Here is a 27,718-nt window from a genome sequence, read left to right on the forward strand (position 1 = left end):
TGTGATCCCAAATTTGACAAGAATTAGGCATTTTATTATTCAAAAAATGGGCAAGGATCATGGTTTGAAAATACAATAAAAACTCATTTTTGACCTTCGACGAGCATGTCCCCCCTTAGAATTATAGTATTTTGGTATATTTGGCGTAAAATTATAGTATTTTGCATTTTTCGCTGAATTAAAATTATAGTATTGTACTATTACTATGCACCCACGGTGGCCGCGTGGCTTAAGCGTTGGACTATCATGCCGTGGGTCTCAGGTTCGAATCCTGGGTCTGGCAAGTACACATATTGTTTTTCAATTTGTGTGTGAGTCAGGGTATGGACCTATTAGGTTGAGCAAGTGGCTGACATCCATTTCTCGTAAAAAACAAAATCTGTTAATACAAACCTCTACTCTGTGGAGGCCCATATGATCCTATTAGGATCGGACATGGTCGGAAAAAAAAAAAATTGTACTATAATTATAGTACGGTTGGCATCACTGACATACATAGATAATAAGAGAATAGTTATTTAATGCTGCCAGGTAATTTAATAAGAATTTCCACATTTGGAATTAGTTAGACGATTGGTTTTCTTCCAAAGAAATTGAAGACTCTCTTTGTTTTATTCCATGTACATATTATTATTCGAATTTGACTTTGAAGTCCTTGAGATAGGGTTTGCTCTTCCTTCTTCGTGTGAGTTTTCTAAAATTTCCTTTTCTTTGTCGTTGATTATTCCTCCCTTTTTATTTACTGGTCATACCCGCGCGCCCCTTTTTTATGTAGGGTTTTGGGACTCCTTTGTCTTCTTTATATTTCAGCAGGGGGACCGGCAAGGAGTGGCACAATGCCCAAAAACAATTCTTGGCAGCCCCTACGGTCGTAGAGTTAGGTCTAAATGACGAGTTGCGTCGGTACGACCACTCGTCATCAGCTAACCATCTGACGGAGAGGACCATCGCGATCCTCCAGAATGCGATGTTTACCCAAGGGGGACAGCTTCTCGAAGGGTATGCAAGGGTTAGTGGATTGGGCAACCAATCCTCAAAACGTCATAACAGCGATGGGCCTGTACCCGTCCTGTGGGAAGGGAGTTCTCCCTCGGAGGTACGGGCTCCACCAGGGATCCGTACTCTAAGCGGAGGTGACCGCATCTGGACGACCAACAACATTGGGGTCGCCTAAGAGACTTTCGGGGAGTCTGGATGGCGTAGTGTAAATAGTGTAAAATAATAGCCGTAGCCCGCATACCTTTTGTGCGGACATCACCATTGGTAAGTGAAATTGTCCTTCTTTACTTTTACGGAAAGACTTTCAAACGCAACAACCAGCAGAGGTCACTCTCGAGATCGAGAACTTAAAGAACTCAGGGGTTCTAGAAGAAGCGGGTCCAACCCCCAGTTTTCTCTCAACCCTGTTTCTGATCAAGAAACAAGACGGGACCCTTTGCCCTGTTTTCAACCGAAAGCGTTTGAATGCGTTCCTACAGCCAAAGTCATTCAAACTAATTCACCATTAAGAGGTTCCAGCCGTCTTACAAAAAGAAGACTGGCTAGTAATAATAGATCTAAGCCAGGTGTACCTCCAGGTACCCATGGCTTCTCAACATCGTCGATTCGTTCGACTAGCCTACCGAGGGGAGCCTACAATTCACGTGTCTCCCGTTCGTGCTGTCAGTCGCTCCGATTATGTTTGCATCCCTGACCAATTGGGTCGCCGAACGCCTACGAAAGAATGGCTGAGAATATTCACTTACCTAGACGACTTCTTAGTAGCCAACCAATCCGAAAAACAGTCTCGGTTCAGGTGGAATACAGGATAACCTTATCCAGTCTTTGGGGTGGTTAATAATTAATATAAAAAGATCCTGTCTGAACCCAAGCCAACAATGGACATCACGTGGGACACACACAACAAGCGGAGGTTTCTGTCGCCGGAGAAGTGTATAGCACTCCGTCACCATCTGCTAACGCAGGTACAAAAGGCAGTTGGTCCTTCACACAGGCACATATCCAATCCCTTCTGGGGCGACTCAACTTCACATCCTACCTCCACGAGGAAGGTTGCATTGCCGACAGCTACAATGCTCCAGTCATCAATATGGCCGAGGTCCCATCCTTGTCAATTGATGACAATTCCACCACAGGCCAAACAGGACATCATGTGGTGGCTCTAGGCGATAGGATTCTCAGAGTTGATACAAGGCAGGTACAAAAAGGCAGTTGGTCCCTCAGACAGGCACATATCCAATCCCTTCTGGTGCGACTCAACTTCACATCCTACCTCCACGAGGAAGGTTGTATTACCGACGGCTAAAACGCCCCAGTAATCAATATGGTCGAGGTCCCATCTTCGCCAATTGATGACAATCACACCACAGGCCCAACAGGACATCATGTGGTGGCTCTAGGCGATAGGATCCTCAGAGTTGACACAACGCAGGTACAAAAAGGCAGTTGGTCCCTCAGTCAGGCACATGTTCAATCCCTTCTGGGACGACTTAACTTCGCATCATACCTCCACGAGTAAGGTTGCATTGCCGACGGCTACAAAGCTCCAGTCATCAATATTGTCGAGGTCCCATTCTCGCCAATAGGTGACAATCCCACCACAGGCCTAACAGGACATCATGTGGTGGCTCCAGGTGATAGGATCCTCAGAGTTGACATACAGAACCACATTCACTCACATCCTGACGACAGACGCAGCCGAGGGGAGCCCAACTGAATGAACACCACTTATCAGCTACGTGGAAACAAGACCAGTTAGCATGGCATGGCATTCCAACAGGAAAAAAATGTTTGCAATTCAATCTCGGGTACAAGCAATCATAGGATCAGATCTGCTTCTGCAGACAGACAACAAAACAGTGGTGGCATACATCAACAACGAGGGCGGCACAAAATCTGTCACCCTCCTAAACTTAATATGCCGACAGATACTAGTATTTACCAGTCTTACATACAATACTTAAATAATGTTAATAACAAAATAAACTTTAAATCACGTTCATCCAAAGAGATTGAAGACTGCAATCATCAAACAATGTTCGGTGTTGCCCCAATTTCCCTGAATTTTAATTGTAAAAATTCTTACAATCTGGTAACGCTGGATTTAGAGTAGTTGCACTGTCACTGTCAATTTTATTATTTATCTATCGCATAGTAAAGTTGAAGTTATCAGGACTCGTTCCTGATTTATTGCGCAGATATTTTTTTCTCGTCGATTCTATTTTAGAACCAATACAAAATGTTGCGGTTTATAATTGCTGCTGCCTGCATTTTGGCAGTAGTTTCAAGTGAATTTGCAAGGTAAAAACTTTGTTTATATACGTTTCTTCCAACATAGAATTTATAAGGTTTCCTTAGTATATTTCCCTTTGTGCCGATAATAATTTCTTTATGCATCTACGTCGTATTAATATGTCGTAAATATTTGGGTAACAGGCATGTAACGGGTTTTATTTTCTTAATACATTTTCCCACCAGTACCTACCTACCTAAATGGGATTACATGGCTAGGTACATACCTGCCTAATTTGAATCCAGCTAACCAGAAAATAACCTATTAAGAAACGTGGTAAAGATACAGTACTTACTCCATATCGTTTGTGTTTTCGAGAGTTTCTGCTCTTTTCACAAGAGACAGCTCCAAGGGCTATCACTATTTCAAAGCTTTATAGATCTATATTATGAACTGTGTCTCCGGAGAACTGTACGACATCAAGGCAGACAGAGGATAATCTTTTCCTATTTTCTTTTGATTTTCTTCTATATCAAGGCATTGCCAATCACATCTCGACCCAAGAGGTAAGGTGGGCTAATGAAATGATGTAACTTTTTAATAAAGGGAAATCCTATTATATACTCTATTATTGGCCTCCTCCATTAAGCATTTTGGTAGGTGCCGCAGATGACCGCATGACCTTTTATAACTTTTTTTAGACCAAACCCAACCTAACATAACCTAACCTAACCTTAGTGTGTGATAATGATGTATCGAAAAATATGAAACCTTAAATTAACAATTATTGGATCGAAAAGCATCTCCCCCGACAGTGAAAGGTATTTAATATAATTATCCACATGGGATAAACTGTTTCCGCCAAAAAAAAAATGATAAATGGTGATGTGGTCATCTGCGGCATTATAACCAGCATTTTAAATGAAATTATTTCCGTTCTTTCCCTTCCACTGATAAACTCACTGACCTCTTAGGTCCTGATATCCTCAACAATCTTTACCGATATTATATTTCAAAAACATTTTCGTTGTTTGTACATGACGTCGGCGCTTCCACTCCATATTAGAAAATGATAGATACTTGAAGAATCCCCCATAATTATGGTGCCAGGTGATACATGGCTAGTACTTCCATGAGTGTTGTACGTTTAAACATCCGCCAGATCTAGAGATCAGCTACGACTATTTATCTCCCACAAGTTTCTGTAAACAATGTAAAAATGTACAGTTTTTCTTATGCTCCTACCCTTTCTGTTAAGAGTTATGATTCCTTTTGTCCTAGTGTCTTCCTACATCTAATGTCTTTAGTGATCTCTGCTTTGTACCGTCCTTATGTCTGAAGAAGTTGTGAATCCAATAGCATCTTCACTTCGTGAATGGATTCATCAGCCTTTCAGAATTATTGTTTTCCCTTTTGACTGTATGTCCATAGAAATGCACAACTCTCTGGAGGTATATTTTAGAAAGCAGGTCTTTCAATATTTCTGTGCAGTACATGAAATCCTCAGCATGCACTCTAACACCACATCTCAAAGTTAATCTTATATATTTCTTTTTATTTTATGATCCAAGTGTGACTAACCTTTGTCCATTTCGATATGGCACTACTTAGAAGCAGAATGGAGGTTATATAAACAGACTTTTTACAAAGACTAATTGATCGTCATTCGCAAACACATTGAAAAAACATATTTTTTTGACAACTCGCTGGTTTGAACCCATTATCCATGGCTTCGTATTTATACAGAGACAGCCACTTCACCAACTAGGCTAATGTGAGTGCTAAGATCATGGCCCCCATAAAGAGGAGGCTGACAGGACTCTAGCCTGGGGGCCCAGAGTGGCGGGTCGACCAGTTAAGTGAGATAAACACACAAATTTGTGAGAGTAAAAAAGTCATCTGCTTCGCTATTTCACAAGTAGAATTGTATTTAAGTAATATATTTGCTGACTAATAAAAATCACTATTTATTCAATATGGCGAAGGATCACATGTTACTTGACTACTTGAAAGGGTGTCACCATCAGTGCTTTATGATATGATGCCGAGTGCAGACAATTCAAGTGGATTTATTTAAGAATACCCAGAATACCCTTTATTTTATATGGAATCCTGGAGTTTCGCAGAATACCATTTGGGGAACACTATTGTAGAACATTGCACTGCCCTTAACCTTAGCGATATGTTGCAAGGGGCGCCAAAGGCCCGCATTAGGATGTGAGGGCTATGGCTAAAATAAACAAAATAATAATCATCTCCAGTCATTGAAGTGCGTTATTATTGAGCGACTGACAATAATAATAAAGATCTACCTATGACTCAAATTGGCTCTTGATTGTCGATTTCAAGACTTATGACTGAAAATCAACCTTCAATTCTGCGTTATTTTAGGCCTCGAAGGTGTAATGTTTGATGATTGAATTAGTATCAATCATTATTTAATTTCAAACAACTTGTCTCGGCCCGATTCATAAATATTTTAACTTACTTCCAATGTCAATGTAAAAGGTTTATTAAATTAAAATAATGTAAATATATATACAGATCCAGAAACTTAGAGTAGCACAGCGTGGTATGGAGAGGTGCATGCTGGGCATAACGCGAAAGGACAAAAAGAGGAATGAGTGGATAAGGAAGCAGACAAGGGTTTGCGATGTAATAGAGTTTATTAAAAGCCTTAAATGGAGATGGGCTGGACACATAGCTCGAAGAAGAGACAATCGTTGGACAAATCTAGTCATCCAGTGGTATCCAAGAAGTACAAAACGTCCGCAAGGTAGACCTATAGGCCGCTGGATCGATGAAATGATAAAGTTCTGCGGAAGTATGTGGCAATGCAATGCACAGGACCGAGAGAAGTGGAAGCAGCTTGAAGAGGCCTTCATCCAGCAGTGGATAGATTCAGGCTGATGATGATGATGATATTTTAATTCAAAATAATACTTTGATTTAAAATAGAAAAAGCCGACTGCCCAAAAACAATAACGCTACTTAGAAAGTGCATCGGTTAGAATTATTGTAAAATCACTAATAAGCTACTTTGCAATTAGATAGGACACAATGGTTAGAGCACATGGGCGCGAAACCCAGAAGGCGCAGGCTCAAATCCCGTTGGTTGTCATATTTTTTTTATTTTTTTAATCTATAGTCTTACCACTATAAGGGTACGGATATATTACCAACAAACTGCGGAAGTACGTTTCCTCCGCACCTTCAGGTGTATTTTTGCTGCCCCGCCCCTTTTAGTCTTGATAGCTGCACCATGCAGCCCTATAAAATCGTAGTCAAAATATAATGGTTGTATTATAGTGGTTATGTATTTCTCTGAGGTGTTTTTAAATTATGTTTGTTCAATAACGAATGTCATATTCGTAAATCTTGTGATTTATCCGTTGAATAAAAAAATTATTTATTAAGTTTATTAATTACTGCAAGTACGTTATAACTACGAGGGTGGGTCAATAATTCCTTAGAAAAAAGCATTAAAACAGTTTTTATTTTTGTATTTTTTTTTTATTTCTCAACATAATCTCCTTGGAGCTCAATACACTTGGTTAGACGTTTCTCAATTTTTTTTAAACCGTCAGAAAAATAAGTTTTCGGAAGGTCCTCAAAATAAGCATTTGTCCGATCGATGACTTCTTCATTTGAAAAAAAATGTTGTCCACTTAGCCATTTTTTTAAGTTTGGGAAAAGGAAAAAGTCACTGGGGGCTAAATCTGGCGAATACGGTGGGTGGTCGACCAATTCGAACTTCAATTCTTCAATTTTAGCCATTGATCTTAAACATGTGTGAACACGGGCATTGTCCTGATGAAAGAGGATTTTTTTCCTGTTTAAATGAGGCCGTTTTTCTTCAATTTTGTTTTTTAGCTGGTCCAATAAAGATGCATAATAATCCCCTGTTATTGTTTTTCCTTTTTCCAAATAGTCAACGAAAATAATTCCACGTGCATCCCAAAATACAGTAGCCATAACCTTACCAGCTGATTTTACGGTTTTCGCCTTCTTTGGACATGGTTCGCCTTTCGCAATCCACTGCTTTGACTGTTCTTTCGTCTCGGGAGTATAGTGGTGTACAGTGGCGATTCTCCCTTGAGAGCGTTGGAGCGGTGCACACCCACCCACTCAATTTATGCGAAAAGACTTTTTTTAAATGAGTATTTAATTTATATTTGATTAATTAAAAGTGTTCTGATCTATTACCGTAGTCATTAATTCATATACAAAAACAAATTCTAATATGTGTTTTTAACCGGCTATTTTAAATAATAATATTATATGTTGATGTGAGCGATATTCGCCATCGCTCGACCAAAGCGCCCAGTAATCTAATTTCGATTTCTTTGCAATGAGAAAGAGCGTCGTCTGGCGCGTGGAACAGCAATACGTAAATATTTTTTCTACGTGCTCGGGAGCGACAGTTCAAGTCGCTCTCGGCCCGAACGCAGATTCAGCCCGTATCAGACGTACAATTATTGTATGACAATTTTCATTCAATATTATTATAAAAATAAATTCTTTTCACAGTATGCATTTAAATTTCTGCACATGTTGACAACATTTCTCAAATTTAGGCGAAGTACAATTTAAAAATAAACTTCAAGTTTTTTTTCAGTTTGATAACTAAATTCACAATGTTTATCAATTATGATATCTCTTCAAACTAGCTCTGTAATACGTCTGACTTTTGAGATAAAAATAAACTCAAAAATGAATTGTCTGTTATTTACAGCTTGGATAATTTTTATAATGCTGATGGCGCCTCAGCATTATAAAACATTTTAATCGAAAAAAATCTCATTGACACATTTACGGAAACGGTTTTACTATTAAATTTAATTTTTACTATTCCGATGACATCAGTGGAAAGCGAAAGATGTTTTTTCACACTCAAACGGATCAAGTGTTTTAGTAGAAACACCATCGCGCAATCAAGATTGAACGCATTATGTATGCTCAGTATCGAAAAAAGAATGATACAAGAGATTCCTGACTTCAACAAACGCGTAATTGAAAAATTTGTGTCGATGAAAAACAGAAGAATGGATTTCTCATACAAATGAACAATAAATCCCGGTCACTGCCAGATACGAGATATTTCGGTACTACTAATAATTCGGTCAAAACAAAATAGTTTGTGTTAAAGTTTAAAATCCATTTTTTTTTCAAGAAAAACTGTTTTTAGAGGTACAACAAATAATAAATAGTGAGTTATTTGTTATTTCTTTTAAATGTACTAAAATAAAAAAACCAATAGTTTTTTTTTTGATTTTTTGGTGAAGTTTTGATGAAGGCAAATGCCTTTTTACGGCAGTCAAAAGGTGAAAAAAGTGAACTCCCAGTAAAATAACTCACCGGTCGCCACTGGTGGTGTATCCATGTTTCATCTACAGTCACAAAGCGACGAAAAAATTCGTCCGGATTGCGTCGCATGAGCGACAACAGGGCTTTAGAGGCCACCACCCTATTGCGTTTATTGTCGACTGTGAGCAAACGCGGCACCCATCTTGCAGAAATTTTTTTCATGCCCAATTTGTCATGTAAAATAGAAATGACGCTACCTTTTGAGATCCCTGTAACCTCAATTATCTCACTCAACTTTAATCTTCGGTCACTTAACACCATATCGTGGATTTTATTGATCATTTCTGGTGTAGTCACCTCTACAGGACGTCCTGAGCGTGGTTCATCCTTTGTTGATGTACGACCACGTTTAAATTCATTTAACCAGTTATAAATAGTTGCAAGTGAAGGAGCAGATATGCCGTGAACTAAATCCAACTCATTTTTTATTTCCTTTGCTGTTAACCCTTTTATATTAAAATGTTTAATAACAGCTCTAAACTCAATTTTCTCCTTTTTCCATTTTCCACAAGCAAATTTTTTTTTTAAATGTACGAGAAACACAACAACCCGACCAATCTGATTGAAACTTCGCAGCATACTGAATCGGTAGTGCCGCTGCATGAAAACAAACCGCTTACAGTACTAGTCGCGCCACCTGTCGGCTTTTCTAAGGACTTATTGACCCACCCTCGTAAATTTTGGGGGGATTGTAAATATACGTAATATATTATATTGTACCTATTACTTCCGACATGGATAATTCATGACTTATTTATCAAGACTTATTGCCTTTTTGTTTATTGTTTATTGTCAGTGGTTTCCAAACTTTATGTTACTACGCCTCCCTTTAAAAAAAAAACTAATCTTGGCGCCTCCCCCCCCCCTTTATTTCAATAAATAATTCAGACTCCTTTTTAAATAGTCAACAATGTACTAATACAAAAATGAAAAAAAAATAAGTTTTACTAAGTACCTATATATTCATTTTTAAATTAATTTGTTTTTCCTGCGATGAATGTGCTTGTTTATTAGCGCAATCAATTTCAATAGTAGTCAATCCAAATTTATCATTGTTCATTGACAAATGGATTCTATCATGGGCCCCACATCCTGAAGCGGGCCCCAAGATCAGGATCTTTCAACCACATATTTAAAATATTTAATACTCCTGAAACAGAACAGCGTCGCAGGCAACTTTTTTACTATTAATAAAATAATGTTAAAAGTGCATTATCAAACTAACCAAGAACTCAGTAAATAGATTTTTGTTATCTTCAATATATATCTGGCGTAGAAATAATTTAAATGTGGATACAAATGGCGAACTTATTTTTTTTGTAATTTTGATTTCCAAAGCTCCAAATTTCACTTTGTCTTTTTAAATCAGTGAATGCATTAGTGGTCCTTGCATTGATTTATTCAGTCTTTGTTTTTAAATTTCAACCAAATACAACAAAATTATCGTTCCTAAACAAACTTGCGAAAAAATTTCAACATTATGATTTGACCCTTTTATTCAGACTTCATTTTTTCGCGAGATAGCCAGCGCGCTTCACAATAGTGTAGAAGTGAGGTATTATAAAATTTGTCTCCATATTTTCAGACAGGTTTGCAAACAACCTTTTATAGGACTGTTTTTTTGTATAGTTTATAACTAGCGGCCGTTTTATAAACTATGCATTTGCAAACCGCAAACCTGTGGCTACATTAATTTTTCCTTCAATTTTAAATAAATTTAACATCTACATATTCAAATAAATATTTGTCACGTCACTTTCGCTATATGAAAATATGGATTCTGGTTTTAAGTGAATTGTGTTAAACTTTTCGCGCCTCCCTTAGCAACACTCCGTGCCTCCCAGTTTGAAAATCACTGGCCTAAGTATTATCGTTGGATTACAGATTTGCTTCTTTTACATCAATGTAAATCAAAGTTAAATGATGAAAATATATTAATAATTGTAATATTAATACTTTCGACCGATGGTACTTGACGGAATTTGAATTTAAATTCTAATGGATTTAAGTTTTGTGCCCGGGTTTCGGTTGCCAAAAACGACTCAAATGGAATAGTACAAAACTTAAATCCATTAGAATTTTTATTAATAATTAGCGATAAATAGTTGTGGGCTTAAAGATTACAGGTAAAATATATAATTAACAAATAATTCACAAGATTTAAGAATGTAGTATTCTATTTATTGTATCATTGTATTGAACATACATAATTTTGAAAACACTTTTGAGAAAATGTATTAGGTATAACCAATAGAAAAAAAAGTATGTAATATGTACTTTTTTCAAAAAGATTTTTCTATAGGTTATAATACATTTTCTCTTTTAAAAGTGTTTTCAAAATTATTTATGTGAAATATATAAGCTAGGATCAGTTTTCACATTACTCCATACCTATTTATGGATGCCACCTGATTTAACCCTTTATAGGACAACTTTTTTTTTTAAAGATATGTGCTTAATTATTTTTTTTATGTATTCTATATTCATTTTGATGGACATAAAAAATATATTTTTTTTTGAAATGTATATAGTTTTTTCGTAATTATCGATTTCCCAGCGGTCAGTTTTCTGACCGGTGTCCATTTAGGTAAAAAAAATATTTGTTCACAGAATTTTTTTTATTAATTTTTTTTTAGGAAAAAATTATAATTTTATTTATTTCTGTAACAATAAAAATTACTTTATTAATTTTATAGAAGTTTGTCAAAATAATAAACATTTCTAAGGCCTTGTTGGCTTTTTCTTTTGTTCAGATAATTGATACGGCATAAAACACGGTATGCAAAGGGATACTTTGCAATTTGTTACTGAGCTTCGTATTACTTTCAGCATAGTGCTGCAATAACCACATCTACGAAGTGTACATTTTTCTGGATAATGATTTGAATTGATATCGTCAGGAAATGGAGGTCGACCAACCCTTTTTCGTGAAGTAAAAGATCCTATAAGCTGATCAGCCAACTTGTTTCTAAAATGAAGATGTGCAATAGGTTTTTTTTCATTATCCAACACACATTGGTATTCTGTAATTCCTTCAAATAATCTCAGGAATGCGTCTTTACCCATGTCTCCAAGGTCTTTCGCACTAAAACCTCCGCTTCTCCCATTTTCCATCCTCAGACAATAAAAACAAAATTTTGTTCTGCAATATAGGCTTCTACTTATACATATAACATTCCATAACTATTTATTTCATTCTGAGATATGTATTTCAAAAAATTATTACAGTTTGAATGAAAACAAAAACAATTATTTTTACCCGCGATTTTTATGGAAAACATTTTTTCAAAGAATGACACATAACATCAAATAACTCGATAGCGACGAATTATCCACAAAAAATAACTAGTAATTGTGAAAGTTCACTATATTGTTATATGAAATTAGATGTATTGTGGTTTAGAAATTATTTTTAGTGTTTATATTATGTAAATCAAAAATGATCCAAATTATACAATTTGAGGTTAGATTTTTGACATGCCACTCAATAATTTGATATTATTTTACTATAACACATACAATTTATAGGTGAAATACAAAAAACTATATATTTTTATGTATAGTATAAATGTGCATACTTTGTTTTCAGTAAACAAGTCACAATTTTCGAAAAACAAGAACTTAAAAACACTGTTGTTGAAAAACTGGCAGCTATCATGTTGCTAAATGGACACCGGTCAGATAACTGACCGGGACACATTTTTCGTAATATACTCAATATGTGCGAACTTCAGGGCGATTGGTCAGATTCAAGACCTCTGTGCATTATCTGAGAACGATTAAAACCCATAAGGGTGATTATAACTTGTAAAATTATAGAAATATAGACCTTAATGTTGCCGGTCTCAAAACTATCCGTTTTTCGCTTATGACCTATAAAGGGTTAAACATGTAATTGATTAATTTTATGAATGGTTTCAACTGTTTAATAACTTAATACTGATCTATCTCTTTTTTATGTAACACTGTTTTAATAATATTTCTTTGTTTCTAAATGTGTCGCTAAATTTCAAAACCTGCTATAACACTTTTTTGAAATAAATAAGATATATATATATATCGTTGGATTCGTTATTAAAATCTCTACATGAAAATTTTATCGCCTCTTTCAAAAGCCGCTATAATTAACTGTCATTTATGAAACAAAATCAATGTGTCTATCTAATCCCGCTATAACACTACTGAAACATTCAAAAACCTTTTTAGTTCAAAAAGTTTTTATTGATTTTCTCAACATAATGAAAAAGTGTTATAGCGGGTTTTGAAACTCAGCGACACAAATGCCACGTTGTGAACGTCTTAAATTAATAATTTGTAATGTTCACTTTTAGCAAGCATTTTATTCCCAACTTTAGATTACACTCCTTCCTAATTATTTTCATAGAATCTAAATTGAATGTTTTAGCCAAACACTAAAAACATTAGTAAAGAAATATCAATATTTTTTCATGTGATAGCAGATAGTAGATAGGTAGTCAAGGATCATTTGAGAAGGAGACCTCATTTACAGAATGTTGATAACAGTTATGTAGAATTTACAAACGCATATTTTACTTTGAAGTCAATTTACTCAACTCGTTCATTGGTGCATTTGTATTTGTACAATCCTTAGCTTTTCAATTATGAAAAGCAATTATTGATAAAGAGCCTCTAATACTTAGTTATCATCAAACATTTAAAAGCTGCATGTTGCAGACATATTTTCCGCAATGAAATCTATGATCTATTACAAGTCGTCACGCAGATAAAGAAGGCAACAGAGGCGTAAGTAGAAAAAGATTCAACGTTATGGATTTTGAAGAATCTATACGACAAGATGGAGAGATGTATCTACTGTGATTTTGTTGGTAAACTCCTACTAATTTTATTAGGTAGCGTGTCATTTGCTTTTCAATGATTAACAATAGTATCATCATCATCAGCCTGAATCTATCCACTACTGGATGAAAGCCTCTTCAAGCTGCTTCTATTTCTCTCGGCCGTGTGCGTTGCGTTGCCACGTACTTCCGCAGAAATTTATCATTTCGTCAATCCAACGGCCTCTAGGTCTACCTTGCGGACGTTTTGTACCGCTTGGATACCATTGGATGACAAATAACAATTGTATACTTTATTTGAAACATGATTTTTATTTCATTTGCAGAATACCTCTGTATAAGATTGCGACTGCCAGACGTTCGCTGAAGGAAGTAGGAACAGAAGTCCATCAAGTCAGGTTACGGTACTCCACATACGGTGGACCCACTCCGGAACCCCTCTCCAACTATCTCGATGTAAGTTAGGATTGTCAAACATATAAGGCGTCTAAACAAAAATCAAAATCCACAATTAAATATTAGTGGGAAATTACGTTCTTGTGGGTCAGTTTTAACGTTAATTTCCTTTTTCAACGTATTTTATTTTCAAACTAAAACATAATACCCCTTTTACACGTGCATGGATTCACTGTTCACAGTAAGTATTATCGCGGCCATAACATGAAAATGTATGTTTAAACATCTGCAGTTGCAAGCTTGCATGCATGAATCAAAAAAGTTTGGAAACTTCTGAATTTTCATGCGATAGTATAGATTTTTTCGATCTGATAGAATCAATTTTTAGAACGATAGTGGTGAACCTACTGGCAAAAAAATGAACCATACTCATTTTGTGGTTAACTGTTTTTCACTACCTGTCAAATAGTACCATAAAATGAAAGATCGCGTCTCGCTCATTCTTGAAAAGTGAGATTGGAGAGACAGTCAGCACTTTTACGTGTAAACAATTATTGTCACGATAGTTTAAAATACGCACTATTGCTGCCAGTAAATCCATGCACGTGTACATTGCGCTATTATACATATCTCTATTAGTTTTGTAACCCCTTTTTGCAATAAATTCATGAAAAATAAAATTAATAATCGGTTTCTGTGAATCGTTCGGGAGAAGTTATAGACCAGTACGCGTTGTAATTGCACGTAGATTTTTTTGTTAAATTTTGACGATTTGTGGATATATCGGGTTTTGTTATTAGACGCCTCATATAATCTGCATATATTATATTACCTTAGATGTGTATGTAATAAAAAAAATTAAGATTCATCGAAGGGAAAATTAATGACTCTAGTCAACACTGTTAATTAGCAAAATTTTTTCAAGTGTTTTCAATGTTTGGGCAAAACATTGGTTCACATAATTCCATATATTTTTGTCAATGAATCACATTGTATTTAGATATATGTATGTATATATAACTTGTTTTGCTTGAGTCATCTTTCAATAAAAACAAAAAGTACGCTTAATGCAGTGTGACTTATTTAACCTGGGTCATTATTTTTATTGTCTCACATGACAAGTAATAATTTATTTATAATGTCAAGCCGCCAGTGTCATATAAAGTGGATCTGTTTTACAGGCAAAGTCCAAGCAAATTTAGTCATTATCGCAAACGCTCACTGATATTGTTTTGAATGTTACGCATGTTGTGAATCAAAATTTTTGTCATAGACCACAGAGGTGATGCATAGCCTTTATCTAATTGGACCATTTTAAAAAACAAAATATGAGCATTGTAATGTATCATTATAAATTAGCCAGTTTTGAAATAACAAGAGTTTGCTGAATACATTGCGAAAATTATGATAATATGAGTACATGAGTGTTATAATGGGACATAAGCCATTTACGAAACTTTACAGGAGAGGAGAACATGCTAATACATTGGAGTTGGCGTACTCCATCATTGAATTTACAGAGGTGGTGATGGTTTAAAATATTCTGCAAAATGACGAAACCATAGACTAAATCTGTCGCCGTGACAGTACGCGGCATGCATCTCAATATAATCACAACTTAAGTGCCCATTTTTGATATGAAGTTTCATTTTTTATTAAAATTTAAAATTAGTTCAAAAGTTCTTTTAATTATTTAATTGAAAAAATAAAAAAAACAACACAAACTTTTAAAATTAATAATTCTATTTGTGGAGACTATCACAATCACTGCTGACCTGTTAATTAATATTTAATTACCACATTTATGCAAACGCGCCAGTCGCGTTGTCAGCACTAAATGAGTTAATGATTTTTTATGGCTCTTTTCTACTCGCTGAGATTAGTTACACGCTTCGAACATTACGATTCTACACTAAAGTCGATTTCAGTTAATTAAAAATAATAATTTTCTTTCAAAAAGAAAGCATCTTTATTTTCAAAACAAATTTAACAGATATCCTTTATTTTAGAATGCTATTAGCACAATGCTGCAAGGCCGGCAGCCATGATATTTTAAGTAGATTCTCGATTTTTCACAAACATGGGTGTCAAATGTCCGTTTTTGATATTATATACGAACTTTAAACTCAAAAATATATATGAAAATGACCGTTTTCCATCCAAGAAAATCACTTGCACTGTCTATCGTAATCAATTAAATCATTAATTTTGTGGGAGGTGGCGTTTTTACGACATTCATACCGAACTACTCAAATTATGTATTCATTACCTTGCATTTCCGTATTGCAGCTTTCAGTGTTCTTTTTCACACCGCAATAAAGGAATACAAAACGCAACTAATGTAATATTATTAGTATGCATATATTTTAAAATAAGGGACAGCTATTGAGAAACACCAGTTAACAGGATTGTTGCCTAATCCCAGATACATATATGGATTCGTCAACATTCTTAAATTCGTAGCTGTTGATCATATCGACCGTGTTTAGGAAAAAGGGAGTAACCCTCACAGAACAAATTTTACAGGAGGGGCAAAAAACGTTTTTTGAATGATTTTAGTTTAATATTTTTAAAAAATAGATTTGGCGCATGATGATTGATGATTTGGTGTAATATATTTTCGATCTAATATTAATTATAGAAGTTATTACAGAAAAATCATTAATCTTAATTAATCTCAATTAAAACCTGAATTTAGATAATAATTTGGTATTTGCGGCTTACTTCCTTTTTATAGAACGTGTATTTAGTTGTATACATTGTTAATATCTAATAAAAGCACTTTTCGAAAAATCGAGGGTTACGCCCTTTTTCCTAAACACAGTCGATATGGGTTAAGGCAGAATGTGCAATGTTGTAGCTACATGCTAGTGAATATTATTTTACAGGCAATATTGACATATTTATTTCTTGGAGTACCGACATAGTTTATTATATTATATAATACAGCTTCACTTTTAACCTAGGTGAAGTATCAAAACATTTTACTCTTGACAATTTTGAAACTTGAAGCCCGCATTTTTATTCACTCAATCGAATGAAGCAAGAAATTAATTGTATTTTAAACAAATGAGATAAAGAATGATAGCGGGTCAATGATCGGAGTTTAAATAACAGGTTAATATTATGATTGTGTAAAAAAATTGTACAATTTTAACCTTTGTTTACTAACAAGCTTAATCAATTTCTTTACTCCATAATTAAACACATATAGATATAATAATAATATTAAGTATTGATTCTTAGTTATCTATGGGTAAACTGCAAACTTAATTAATGATTCAATAAATCAATTACTTGAATTATCGGCTTTTATTAATGATAGTGTTATCATTTTTCTATTTTATATTCTGTTATTCAATTCTATAAAGATTGATAAAAAAATAATGCGTCAATTTACCAATGAAATAATCACAAAACTAAGTTGTATAAACATTATTAAGATCATTAAAGCACTGCAGCAGACCATCTTACAGTATGCAATCATTTCACACCGTGAGTGTAAAACCAAGGCATCTGCAAAAGACATATTTTGGATATATTAGGGTTTGAAATCTTCGTTTTGTTAGGAGAAATAGTTTGTAAAAAAAAACCATAATATTTGGTTTATATCTACATCTATATTGCATGTTCTTTCAGTTACTTTACTTTTACAATATCAAATTCACGACTTTTACAGTTAAATTTTCATTTAATCTCGAAATTGAAAAATTTGCAGAAGCCTTGGTTTTACACTCACGGTGCGATTTGAGAAATAAAGATATTGGCCAGCCATTTTAAGCTCACTACACTCAGATATTATTCTATTAACAGGCTTTATTAGAATAGCGATTTAAATGTATGCTAAAAATAATGGTTTGAATCGCGACGTCTGATTGGTCGGCTATGTAGAGCGGATTTAGTAACATGTTATTTATCCTAGAGCGGGTTTGGCGATTCAAGTCAATATTCATTTCAATTTTTTTACAAAACGGCGAAATTTAAAACTCGCACCTTGATAGGCTGGTAAACCTATCGATATAGCACATTTATGTACAATATTCAAAAATAATTTTATTGAAAAAGCGACACTTGCATTCTGAGCTTACTAATTTCAATGGCAACACTATGTCAAACAGGCTCATGCTGGTTGGCCATCATTCAATATTCACATTGACAAATATTATCTATCGAAGCCCACATTTTGAAATGGATAGAATATGTTTGAGTCGATACTCAGTACTCAATACAATTTTGATTTGTCGCAAATGAATAAACTAAATATTCTTTTTCTGTGTATTATATGCTCGATTATCTTGACAGCCGTCATGTCTTATGTTTCTCAATTCTGCCATTAACTGTAGCATCGTTTAAGATTTCGACTGTTAAGTATCATTTAAGGCGATGCGGGCAATTAAATATGGCTTTGCATCTAGACCTAGAACTGTTGTTTAACATAAAGTTGACTAAATGATTTTCTTTTACGATAGGCCCAGTACTATGGACCGATAACCATTGGAAATCCACCACAAAGCTTCAAAGTTGTCTTCGATACGGGATCATCAAACTTGTGGATTCCTTCCAAGAAATGTCACTACACAAATATTGCCTGCTGTAAGTTTTTATCAATTTGTTATACTATTTCTGTACACATTTAATTTTATTTTATAATTCGTAGATAGTATACGTTTCATGTGTACACTTGGTCCAGACCACTTTACATATGCCCGCAAACATATTTAATTATACAATGGTTTGTAAACTTTTGCTGATACATAAAAGGTACATTCACGATTGTTTGTTCAAACTCAATACATGTCTACACCTGCGAAAATATTATGTATCGGATTAAATGCAGTTTGGACAGTTGACATCGTACAAATTTGCACGATTTAATCAAGGCAACATTGCATGACCACTTGTCGTTACTTCCGATGAGACAGTAAATGATTTGGCCCCCAAACATGGCCGCACTTGCTGGTTTTTTACATTTACATTCATAGATGTTCTCCATCTACGGCCGAATACAAAAAAAAGCAATATTTTATCTTCGTCCAAATGGAGCCTTCTGTAGTTTTCTTTAGTAACATATAAATAAATATTGTGTGATATTTTTTCTATAATTAATGTACCGTTATGTAGTGATATGGAATGATGAGTGTCAGGGGGTTTACTTTGACTTTAATTAAAACTATGGCTTCAGGGCAATTGAACATAATGGTACGTTTACATTTGACACTTATATTGTCATATTTATGTATGACACCATGTTCACTAAGTGTAAACAGTAATTATATTTGTACCAGCCACTTATTTTGCATGTGTCGACACTCACCTGTCACTTATTCAATCTACTTATATACGCAAATGTAAACACCGCGTATTCGACAATTCCGAACTTGCAGCGATATATCACCGAAGTTGGACCACCATCTACTTTTATGTCAAGTACCTGACACATTATTCGTAGTTTGACAGGTAGTGAATTGCATAGGTATATTTCTAAAACAACGGACAATCAATTATCATACACCATGAATGTATGCCCAACGTTTACGTTAATAAATGTACTGTAGCGATCTGTCAAAAATCATAGACAGTGAGAAATAAATCGGATGTGCCGTGTTCTATGGATTTTGTTCGAAAATAAAATATCGCTTGTTCTCGGCACATACGATTAATTCTGATGCACTCTGTGAAGAAAAAATGCCCTTCAAATGGTATTACCTAATTCATTTTGGCCCACACCTGCACTGGTATTACGATAATATTATATTGAATATGCAATGACGATCAAGTGCTAGATATCGCAATGTTACTGTTAATCGTTATGGCATTTCTGAATTGTGTGTCTTGTTTTTTGGCAAAAGGTCCAATCTTGCAAACTAAAGTTCACAAATTGAGTTGGATCTTCGATTTCAAACTCTGTCATTAAACGGAAGGCACCTAGTTCTTCTCGTCGCTGAATCCATTTCCGCACCCATCTAGACCATTTTTTCCTCCTTTTTGTTGCCAAAAGACTTAAAATAATAACACTCGCTGCTTTCTTTTTTAACATTCCCATATTGACAACTGACATAACGTTTTTGAGAAGTATACGAAATAAGTGTCCGAACAAATTACAATACCATATGTAAACACCGCATATATTTATTCCAAATGTTGCCATTGAATAAAGTGTAGAGACTTTATTTCAACGAGAAGTATACGAGAATTTTATGTCAGATCCATGCAAGTGTAAACAGTAAGTGAAATTTTATGTCAGACACATAAAATAAGTATAACGGTATAAGTGTCAGATGTAAACGTACCATTAGGTATATTTTTATTTTCACATTAAATATAAGACATATTATGTATGCATTTACTGGAGTAACGAAAACATGGACAAAGAATAAATGTATAAAATTGTCATACAAACTCTCAATTATTGAAAGAGAGCATTTTTTTTGTGCACATATTACCTAGTAGGTATTGATATTTACTAATTTAATGCGATGTTTGCTATGAATGGGCAATATATACAATCAGAAAGGCCGGCAAATATGGCCAACATTGCGTGATACACAGAATTACAAACACATACGAAGTTTATACGCACACGTACAGACCATTTGATATGTATTTGTTTACGCAAAATCGTCGCTTTCCAAGATGGCGAATTTGGTTGCCCGTTTTTATACTGCAATGAATCAATTTTTTATTCGTTGGATGTTTGGCATTAATAATCTTATATGGCTGTAAAAATATTATATAAATATGATCACCTTATTTATTGTGATAAAATTTAAAATTCTACGCTTCTGTTTTGAAGTCTGTGGGAAATGAGGTTCTTTAAACTGATTAACGTCATAACAATTGTGTACACAATTGATCTCATGTTTGTGTTTTATTTTTCTAATTAATAATGAAAGATGTAAGCCACTTTGAACATAAGATTAAAAAATGTTATTCCGTAGATTTTCCATTCATAGTTAATTTTATTATTAATTAAAATAATGTATAATTGTATAATAAAATACATTAATTTATTATTTCTTTTTTCAGTGTTGCACAATAAATATGACAACTCTAAGTCGTCATCATACAAGGAAAACGGAACAGATTTCGCCATCCAATATGGTTCGGGAAGTCTTTCTGGCTTCTTGTCGACAGATGTTGTTAATGTAAGTAATTCAAAGTTGACTGCAATATGACCATAAAGACATTCTATATTATATTTGCTATTTCTACCCGCATTATCTTCATACTTCTCCATTCCCTCTCATGGCGCAATATCGAAGACGTTGACTCGAGCAATGGGCAATAAAATTGATTCTCCGAAGATATGGGTTTACTGAAAAATCACTCAACATATCACCGAAACCAACAAGTATGGTGAAGAATGGGTTTAAAATGAAATGTAAATGGAAGGAATGATAGCCAATTTATTAATTGAGTTGGCATTTAGTTCTTGGAATTCTATTGTTTAAAATGATGCAAATCACATCCTCTGGGAATAAATGTTCTAAAATGTATACGGAAAGGGAAGAGCTGCTCAAGTCGGTTCAACCAGCTGTTGGGCCCATCGGACCATCCAACGTGGTCACCACAAAGGCCAATTTTGTTGCATTTAGAAAATTTGCAGTGTCATATTGCTAACGTGGACGTTTACTATCATAAATTTGCCTACCAAATTTCCGGTTTGTGTGTGTTAATGGGTCATAAAATGTCAGGATTATTTTTATTACCTTCTTAAAATAAGTAATTTATGATGTTTTAAGAAAAGTCCGTCACAATTTTCAATGACTGACTCATGAAATAGTGTACTTTATTACGATTTATTGAATATTTTTATATGACGAATTAAAGGTATGGTTTTATATGAAAATAATGTTCAAGGGACTTTTCTTTTCGCGAAAATTTCGAATTACGGCGAATTTAGAATTATCCGTGTTCTTATTAACGACGTTTTACTGTAGATGTGTTTATTAGTCGATAGCTATTTCGCTTGTCACACCATTATCAAAACTACAAACATTTTGTTAATAAACATTTTGTCTCTGTTTAACTACTCACAGAAAGAGATGAGGTCTTCCTTCTTATATTCACTCGCACAAATTATTTCAGAAATAATACCTTAATAATTATAAGTATGTTTGGAGACCTTAATAACATAATTAACTTCACTTTGAAATAGGTTATTAATTATTTTATAAAGTAAATTCCCTTTATATATTATAAAATATATTGAAATAAATTCTCTCTTTATAGGTGGGCGGGCTAAATGTGAAGGACCAAACCTTCGCAGAGGCGATGAGCGAACCTGGGCTCGCTTTCGTAGCGGCCAAGTTTGACGGTATCCTCGGCATGGCTTACAGCTCCATTTCTGTGGACGGTGTCGTCCCTGTATTCGATAACATGTTCAAGCAGGGCCTGGTTGCGCAGAACATCTTCTCCTTTTATCTTGATAGGTATGACACTTAACATCGGAAGAGTATAACACATTTAATCTTTTTATTCTTTCTCATCATGGTACATGCAACTGTAACAAATGGCAAGCATATGGTTGTGAATTTTAATATACTGTTTATCAAGAAACCGCTACAGCATATGGATGAGTGGCAAGTTGGGGGTCCGGGGGTGAAAATAACCCCACGGCGTATTTAGACAACATTTTAGCTGAAACTCTAAATTATACTTAAAGTTTCATATTTTTTGAGTATCTGAATTGTGCACGTGAAAGTGACAATTAAAAAATTAATTTTTCTTTGCCTACTATGCTTTTAACAAAATAGGATCAATTCGTAGAAGGCTGGTCATCTAGGCCCAATATCTTGCAATAATCACTTCAAGAGGGCTGCCAGCTTCTTGCTTTCATTTCTGCTTTGCTTTTGTGATATTTGATGAGATGACAGAAATAGCTGTAAATAAACACATACACAATTTTTTTTAGATGTAAGTTAAAAATTGATTCGATAGAAAATGTCTAATTTCATTAAAAAAAAGTCTCATTAGACTCATGAAACTTTTTATTATATTAATTACAGAATTTTTAGCCTGATCCAACTGACTAATTATTACATATTATTACTTGTCTGCTTACAGACTCATTGTTTTGTAATGTCTAAAAATGTCAGCCAACAAATGGCTCTGATTGTCTTACAAAATATCAAAAACTATGTGAAACCGTAGCAAATTTAGCTAACATTTATTTTATATGGTAAATCAATGGTGTTTCCTATTGTAGAGAAAACATAGTATTTTTTTAATAAGCTTAAAACATTCATCTGTCTAAGTGTGTTTGATCCAGAGTAAGGACCCAGTGTACTGGGGTAAGGTTAACGACCATTCCTCATAGAAAGTGTGTTAATATGACCTCTACTTTGTGAATAATGAAAGTATTTAATTTATAGAGATCCACAAGCAAAGCAAGGAGGTGAAATCATTCTTGGTGGATCGGATCCTGCTCACTACAAAGGAGACTTCACATATGTCAACGTTGACAAGCAGACATACTGGCAATTCAAGATGGACCAGGTTACTGTCGGGGACAAGACATTCTGCCAGAATGTATGGATTTTATTTATAATTTATTTACTCAGTATGTGCTTAAATAATAAGTCAATGTTTCATTCCATTTTAATGTTTCCTCTGTAATGAATATTTCAAATCTATAGGTTTTTTTAAAATATATTAATTTTAGTATTCAATGAGAAAAATGTGTATATACCATAACTGGATCCTAGAACTCTGAGGATCGTTTACTTATTTTGGAACCGAAACCTGGACCAGAAATCTTGATTCCAAATCATGACGAATCAACTGGGGATCCGATTTTTGAATTAATGAAACTGAACCCCATTTTATTTTTTCATCGGAACAGAACCTTTAAAAAAATAGAAAGTTCCAACAGCTCTGGTATATATCGTCACCGTTCAGGCAAAAGTCACCAACCCTGAAAATGGCAGTTTTGAGTTGAGTATGTCACCCGAAGCGTAAAATTATGTTCTTTAAGATGCAAAACTCACCTCGGTACATTAGTTAGTAAAATTTTGCTTAAATCCGAATTATTTGTTTTTCACTAAATGACTTTCGATAAAATCTTAACAAGCAAAAGTCATTATAGGTGAATAGACATTATTGACTCTATAAAAAAAAAATTCTTCGTTATAAATATACAAGCAAAAGTCACTATACTATGGATGGTGAGTTTTACTGATGCTTCTTTTGGCTAACATTGTTCAGATTATTAACAAGCAAAAGTCACCAAACCATAATTTGAGCTACCTTGCCTCCTTTAAAATCTTCCAGATGTTTTAATTAGCATCAAAAAGTAAAAGTACATTAAAGCAATTATTAAGAAGACATGAGAAAATAATTTAATGTAGATAAAACCTTAAAAACATTAAAATCTGATTTTTCCTGCATTTTCAAACTTTCAAATTGCGATATCTCAAAACTATGTTTTTAGGGTTGGTGACTTTTGCCTGAACGGTGACGATATGTTACGCCGAATGTGCGAAATTGAATATTACATGAAATGGGCAAAATTTTGCCTAAATCATGAAAAATGCAACCCCGTTGCCTTATTCATCAATTAGACAAAATATCTGGAGAGTGCGTGAATTCGGCAGTAATTTTTCTGCCTAGTTCATGTATTGGACAAATTAGATAGTAGTGCTACGGTGGTATTTTTTGCAACTAAACTAAATGTATCAAATGCTCATGCATTGGTCAAAATGTACATAATATATTATCTATGGTCACAGTGATCGCGCTCCGGTGGTGTTTTTTGCAACTAATCAAACTAAACAAATGTGTCAAATGTCATTGATTATAATATAAAAATATACCAATCAATAACTACAATGACATTCATATCCATTTACTATGCGCAAAAAAATCTAGAACTATAATATGATAACGGAAGAATTTTATTGAAATGTATTTTCGCGATTTGATTCGTGGCTTAGGTATCAATCGTGCAATAGTCGATTGAATATTTGTGATAGTTTGTTGACACTTGATAGCTAACCTCAAAATGGACATTCAGTTGAATAATTTAATTCAGAATTACAAAACCTAACCTAACCTAACCTAATATTAATAATATTATATTATGTCCAATTATGACTAATAAAACCATCCGTATTAAATTTACTTTTTCTTCTGTCATGTTGACAGTTCAAGAATTCCATACCCTGGCGAATTCATGTACTCAGCAGAAAATTTACCTAATTCATGAATAAGGCAACAGGCTTGACTATTACATGAATTAGCCAAAATTTTGTCCATTTCATGTAATAGTCAATTTCGCACATTCGGCGTAACATATACGCATTTTAAATATGAAGTCGACTTATGTATATTATTTAATTTATTTATCTTCGGTAATTAAATTAATAAAATGTGTGTGGTAACAGGGATGCGAAGCGATTGCTGACACCGGTACCTCTCTTATTGCTGGACCAGTATCTGAAGTGGAAGCACTGAACAAAGCCATCGGAGCTACACCTATTGTGGCGGGAGAATACATGGTCGACTGCAGCCTCATCCCCAAACTTCCCAAAATCCAATTCACAATCGGCGGAAAGGCCTTCACTCTCGAGGGCTCTGATTATGTGCTAAGGGTTTGTAATTTTGGTTATCGTTCTTATTTTACAGCCATACTGCAAAAATTACATACAATGGTGAAAATATAAACGTTGATATATAGACTTTAAATAATTTAACAGTTTCTTATCAGTGGTTAACTAATTTACAATACATACCTACTGAGGCAGAGTATATTAGATTCGTATATTTTTTTATTAAGATGGCATTGAAATTAGTATTTTATCAACATGGCATCTGTTTACGTTTTAGATGTCTCGGTGAAATTAATATAATATAAAATATATCTAATACTGCTAGTCTTTCATATTTGCGTATTTAATGGATATTCATAATATTTCAAACGGTTGTAAGGTAACCACAAACTTTTCGGTTGTTGTTTGCTTGGAAACTTGTGAGTTGCGACTGACATGATCAATGTCATTTGTCATTACTCATTCATCTTACGAGCATAATCTTACACTCGTCATGTATGTTTACAATTTTCAAACACCCCAGAGACAATCTATAAAATTGTCAATAATGCTCATTGATGCACCTAATTGATTGTTTACAGTTGCAATTGACGCGATTGTCATTTGCAACTTTCTCAATTGATGGCAAATAATGACTTGATGATTGACATTGACAATTTTATAGATCGTCTCCGGGGCGCTTTAAACAACTGATATGTAATTGGCAAAATAGCATGTAACGATTCATGACAATTCATGCATCTCGGCCTTAGTTTAATAAATTTAATAAATTATGAAAATTACATTATTCGTAAACGCAGAATTGTCCAAATATTCATTGAGAATCTCAAGTGCTGAAAATACAATCTAAATTCAAATTCCATCAAATACCCTCAATCGATACCATCAATTTTTTTTATATTTTTTCACGTAAGAAAATAAAATAACTTTTTGAAAATAACATTTTATTGCACATTTTTATATAAAAATTCCATTTATTGAATATTTTGGTTATCATGCTAGTTGCTAATTGGTGGAGTAATTGCAGAGTGCTGCATTTAAGGCCATGGGTCTCTGGTTAAAATGCTGTGTTTGGTGAATTAACATGTTGTTTTATTTCAATGTGCGTTTGATCCAGGGCAAGGACCCAATAGAATCGAACGAATACACAACCATTCATTATTTGTCAGCTGTCACATTATATTTATCATGTTATATGTTTTTAAGTAAAATTTAATGTTTTCCGCAGGTTTCACAGTTTGGAAAGACAATTTGCCTGTCTGGATTCATGGGAATTGACATTCCTCCTCCTCACGGCCCGCTGTGGATCCTTGGAGACGTTTTCATCGGGAAGTATTACACCGAATTCGATATGGAGAACAACCGCGTTGGGTTCGCTGATGCCGTTTAAGTATATTTCATTACTTACTAGTCAAGTCGATCGTAACTAATATGACGATATATTTCTTAAGACTAGAAACATGCCGAGGTAAAACATGGTAACAAAGCGGCGAATATTATGACATGTTATATAGATCAAAATAAAATTACTGCAGTGTCGCTTTTTGCCATTTTATTTTTGTGTGTGTTTTACGTAAGAGTGTGCGAGAGTACGTTGTAGTTTTAAACAAAGCCTTTTTTTCCATTATTTTATTTAGTGCAAACTAGACTGTTTTCATACTGAAATGTTATGACATTTTTTTGAATAAAATCAACTTGTACTGAACAATATTGTTTATTTATTATACTTGAATATACATATCTGGACCCGAGAAATAAAGTGAGTTAATATAAAAACTCAACTTATTCAATGTAAAAAAAAATACTGTTTTAATAAAAAACATGTTTTCGTCTCCTATACAATTATTCAACCATGTCCAATCCTAATAAGATCATATGGGCCTGCACAGGGTGGAGGTTTGTATTAACAGATTTTGTTTTTACGAGAAATGGATGTTAGCCACTTGCTCATCCTATTAGGTCCATACTCTGATTCATACATCAATTGAAAAACAATATGTTGATACCAGATGAAAGTCTCCCACAGGAGACAACCTCAAAGGACGGACCGAACCATCAACTTTCCCATACACCACAGCCTAAGTCCACCCTTCGCGGTTATCGCAACTCTCGGCCGAGCGGAACCCGTCTCCTAGAAATTCGAATTCGTCTATGCTCCCGCCAAAACACAGACGCGGCCTGTCAAAAACGGTCGCTCGCACCGCCACTAGTCAATTCCTCGGTAAAACAGAGAGCGCGTTAATGCCGGCAATCTGACAGTGGGACGCGCGCGAAAAGCTCTCTCTCTCTCGTATCAGACGTCGACCAGCCAGGATCTTTTCTCTCTCGCCTCGGACGCGGAGCCACAAGCGTCTGCA

The 27,718-nt window shown here is 34.5% G+C and overlaps 1 protein-coding gene across 1 annotated transcript; it reads left to right on the plus strand.

Moving 5' to 3' along the window:
- The first annotated feature begins 3,122 nt into the window (after positions 1–3,122).
- On the plus strand, positions 3,123–27,069 carry cathD (cathepsin D). The gene is made up of 8 exons (XM_085942100.1): positions 3,123–3,300; positions 13,743–13,872; positions 18,282–18,405; positions 20,839–20,957; positions 22,045–22,244; positions 23,187–23,343; positions 25,197–25,403; positions 26,590–27,069. The coding sequence occupies exons 1-8, from the start codon at positions 3,239–3,241 to the stop codon at positions 26,749–26,751; spliced, it is 1,161 nt and encodes a 386-aa protein (XP_085798226.1). The 5' UTR covers positions 3,123–3,238; the 3' UTR covers positions 26,752–27,069.
- Positions 27,070–27,718: the final 649 nt, after the last annotated feature.

The sequence above is a fragment of the Rhyacophila brunnea genome, unplaced genomic scaffold (assembly GCF_057557595.1).
Source record: "Rhyacophila brunnea isolate RB1 unplaced genomic scaffold, BYU_Rbru_1.0 scaffold_14, whole genome shotgun sequence".
NCBI classification, from domain to species: domain Eukaryota; kingdom Metazoa; phylum Arthropoda; class Insecta; order Trichoptera; family Rhyacophilidae; genus Rhyacophila; species Rhyacophila brunnea.

Bases quoted from the DNA above. Each gene is read 5' to 3' on its own strand.
- cathD (XM_085942100.1), top strand. From the start codon at position 3,239: ATGTTGCGGTTTATAATTGCTGCTGCCTGCATTTTGGCAGTAGTTTCA. The intron at 3,301-13,742 runs GTAAAAACTTTG...TTTCATTTGCAG, and splicing joins GTTTCAAGTGAATTTGCAAG to AATACCTCTGTATAAGATTG. The intron at 23,344-25,196 runs GTATGGATTTTA...GTGTGGTAACAG, and splicing joins ACAAGACATTCTGCCAGAAT to GGATGCGAAGCGATTGCTGA.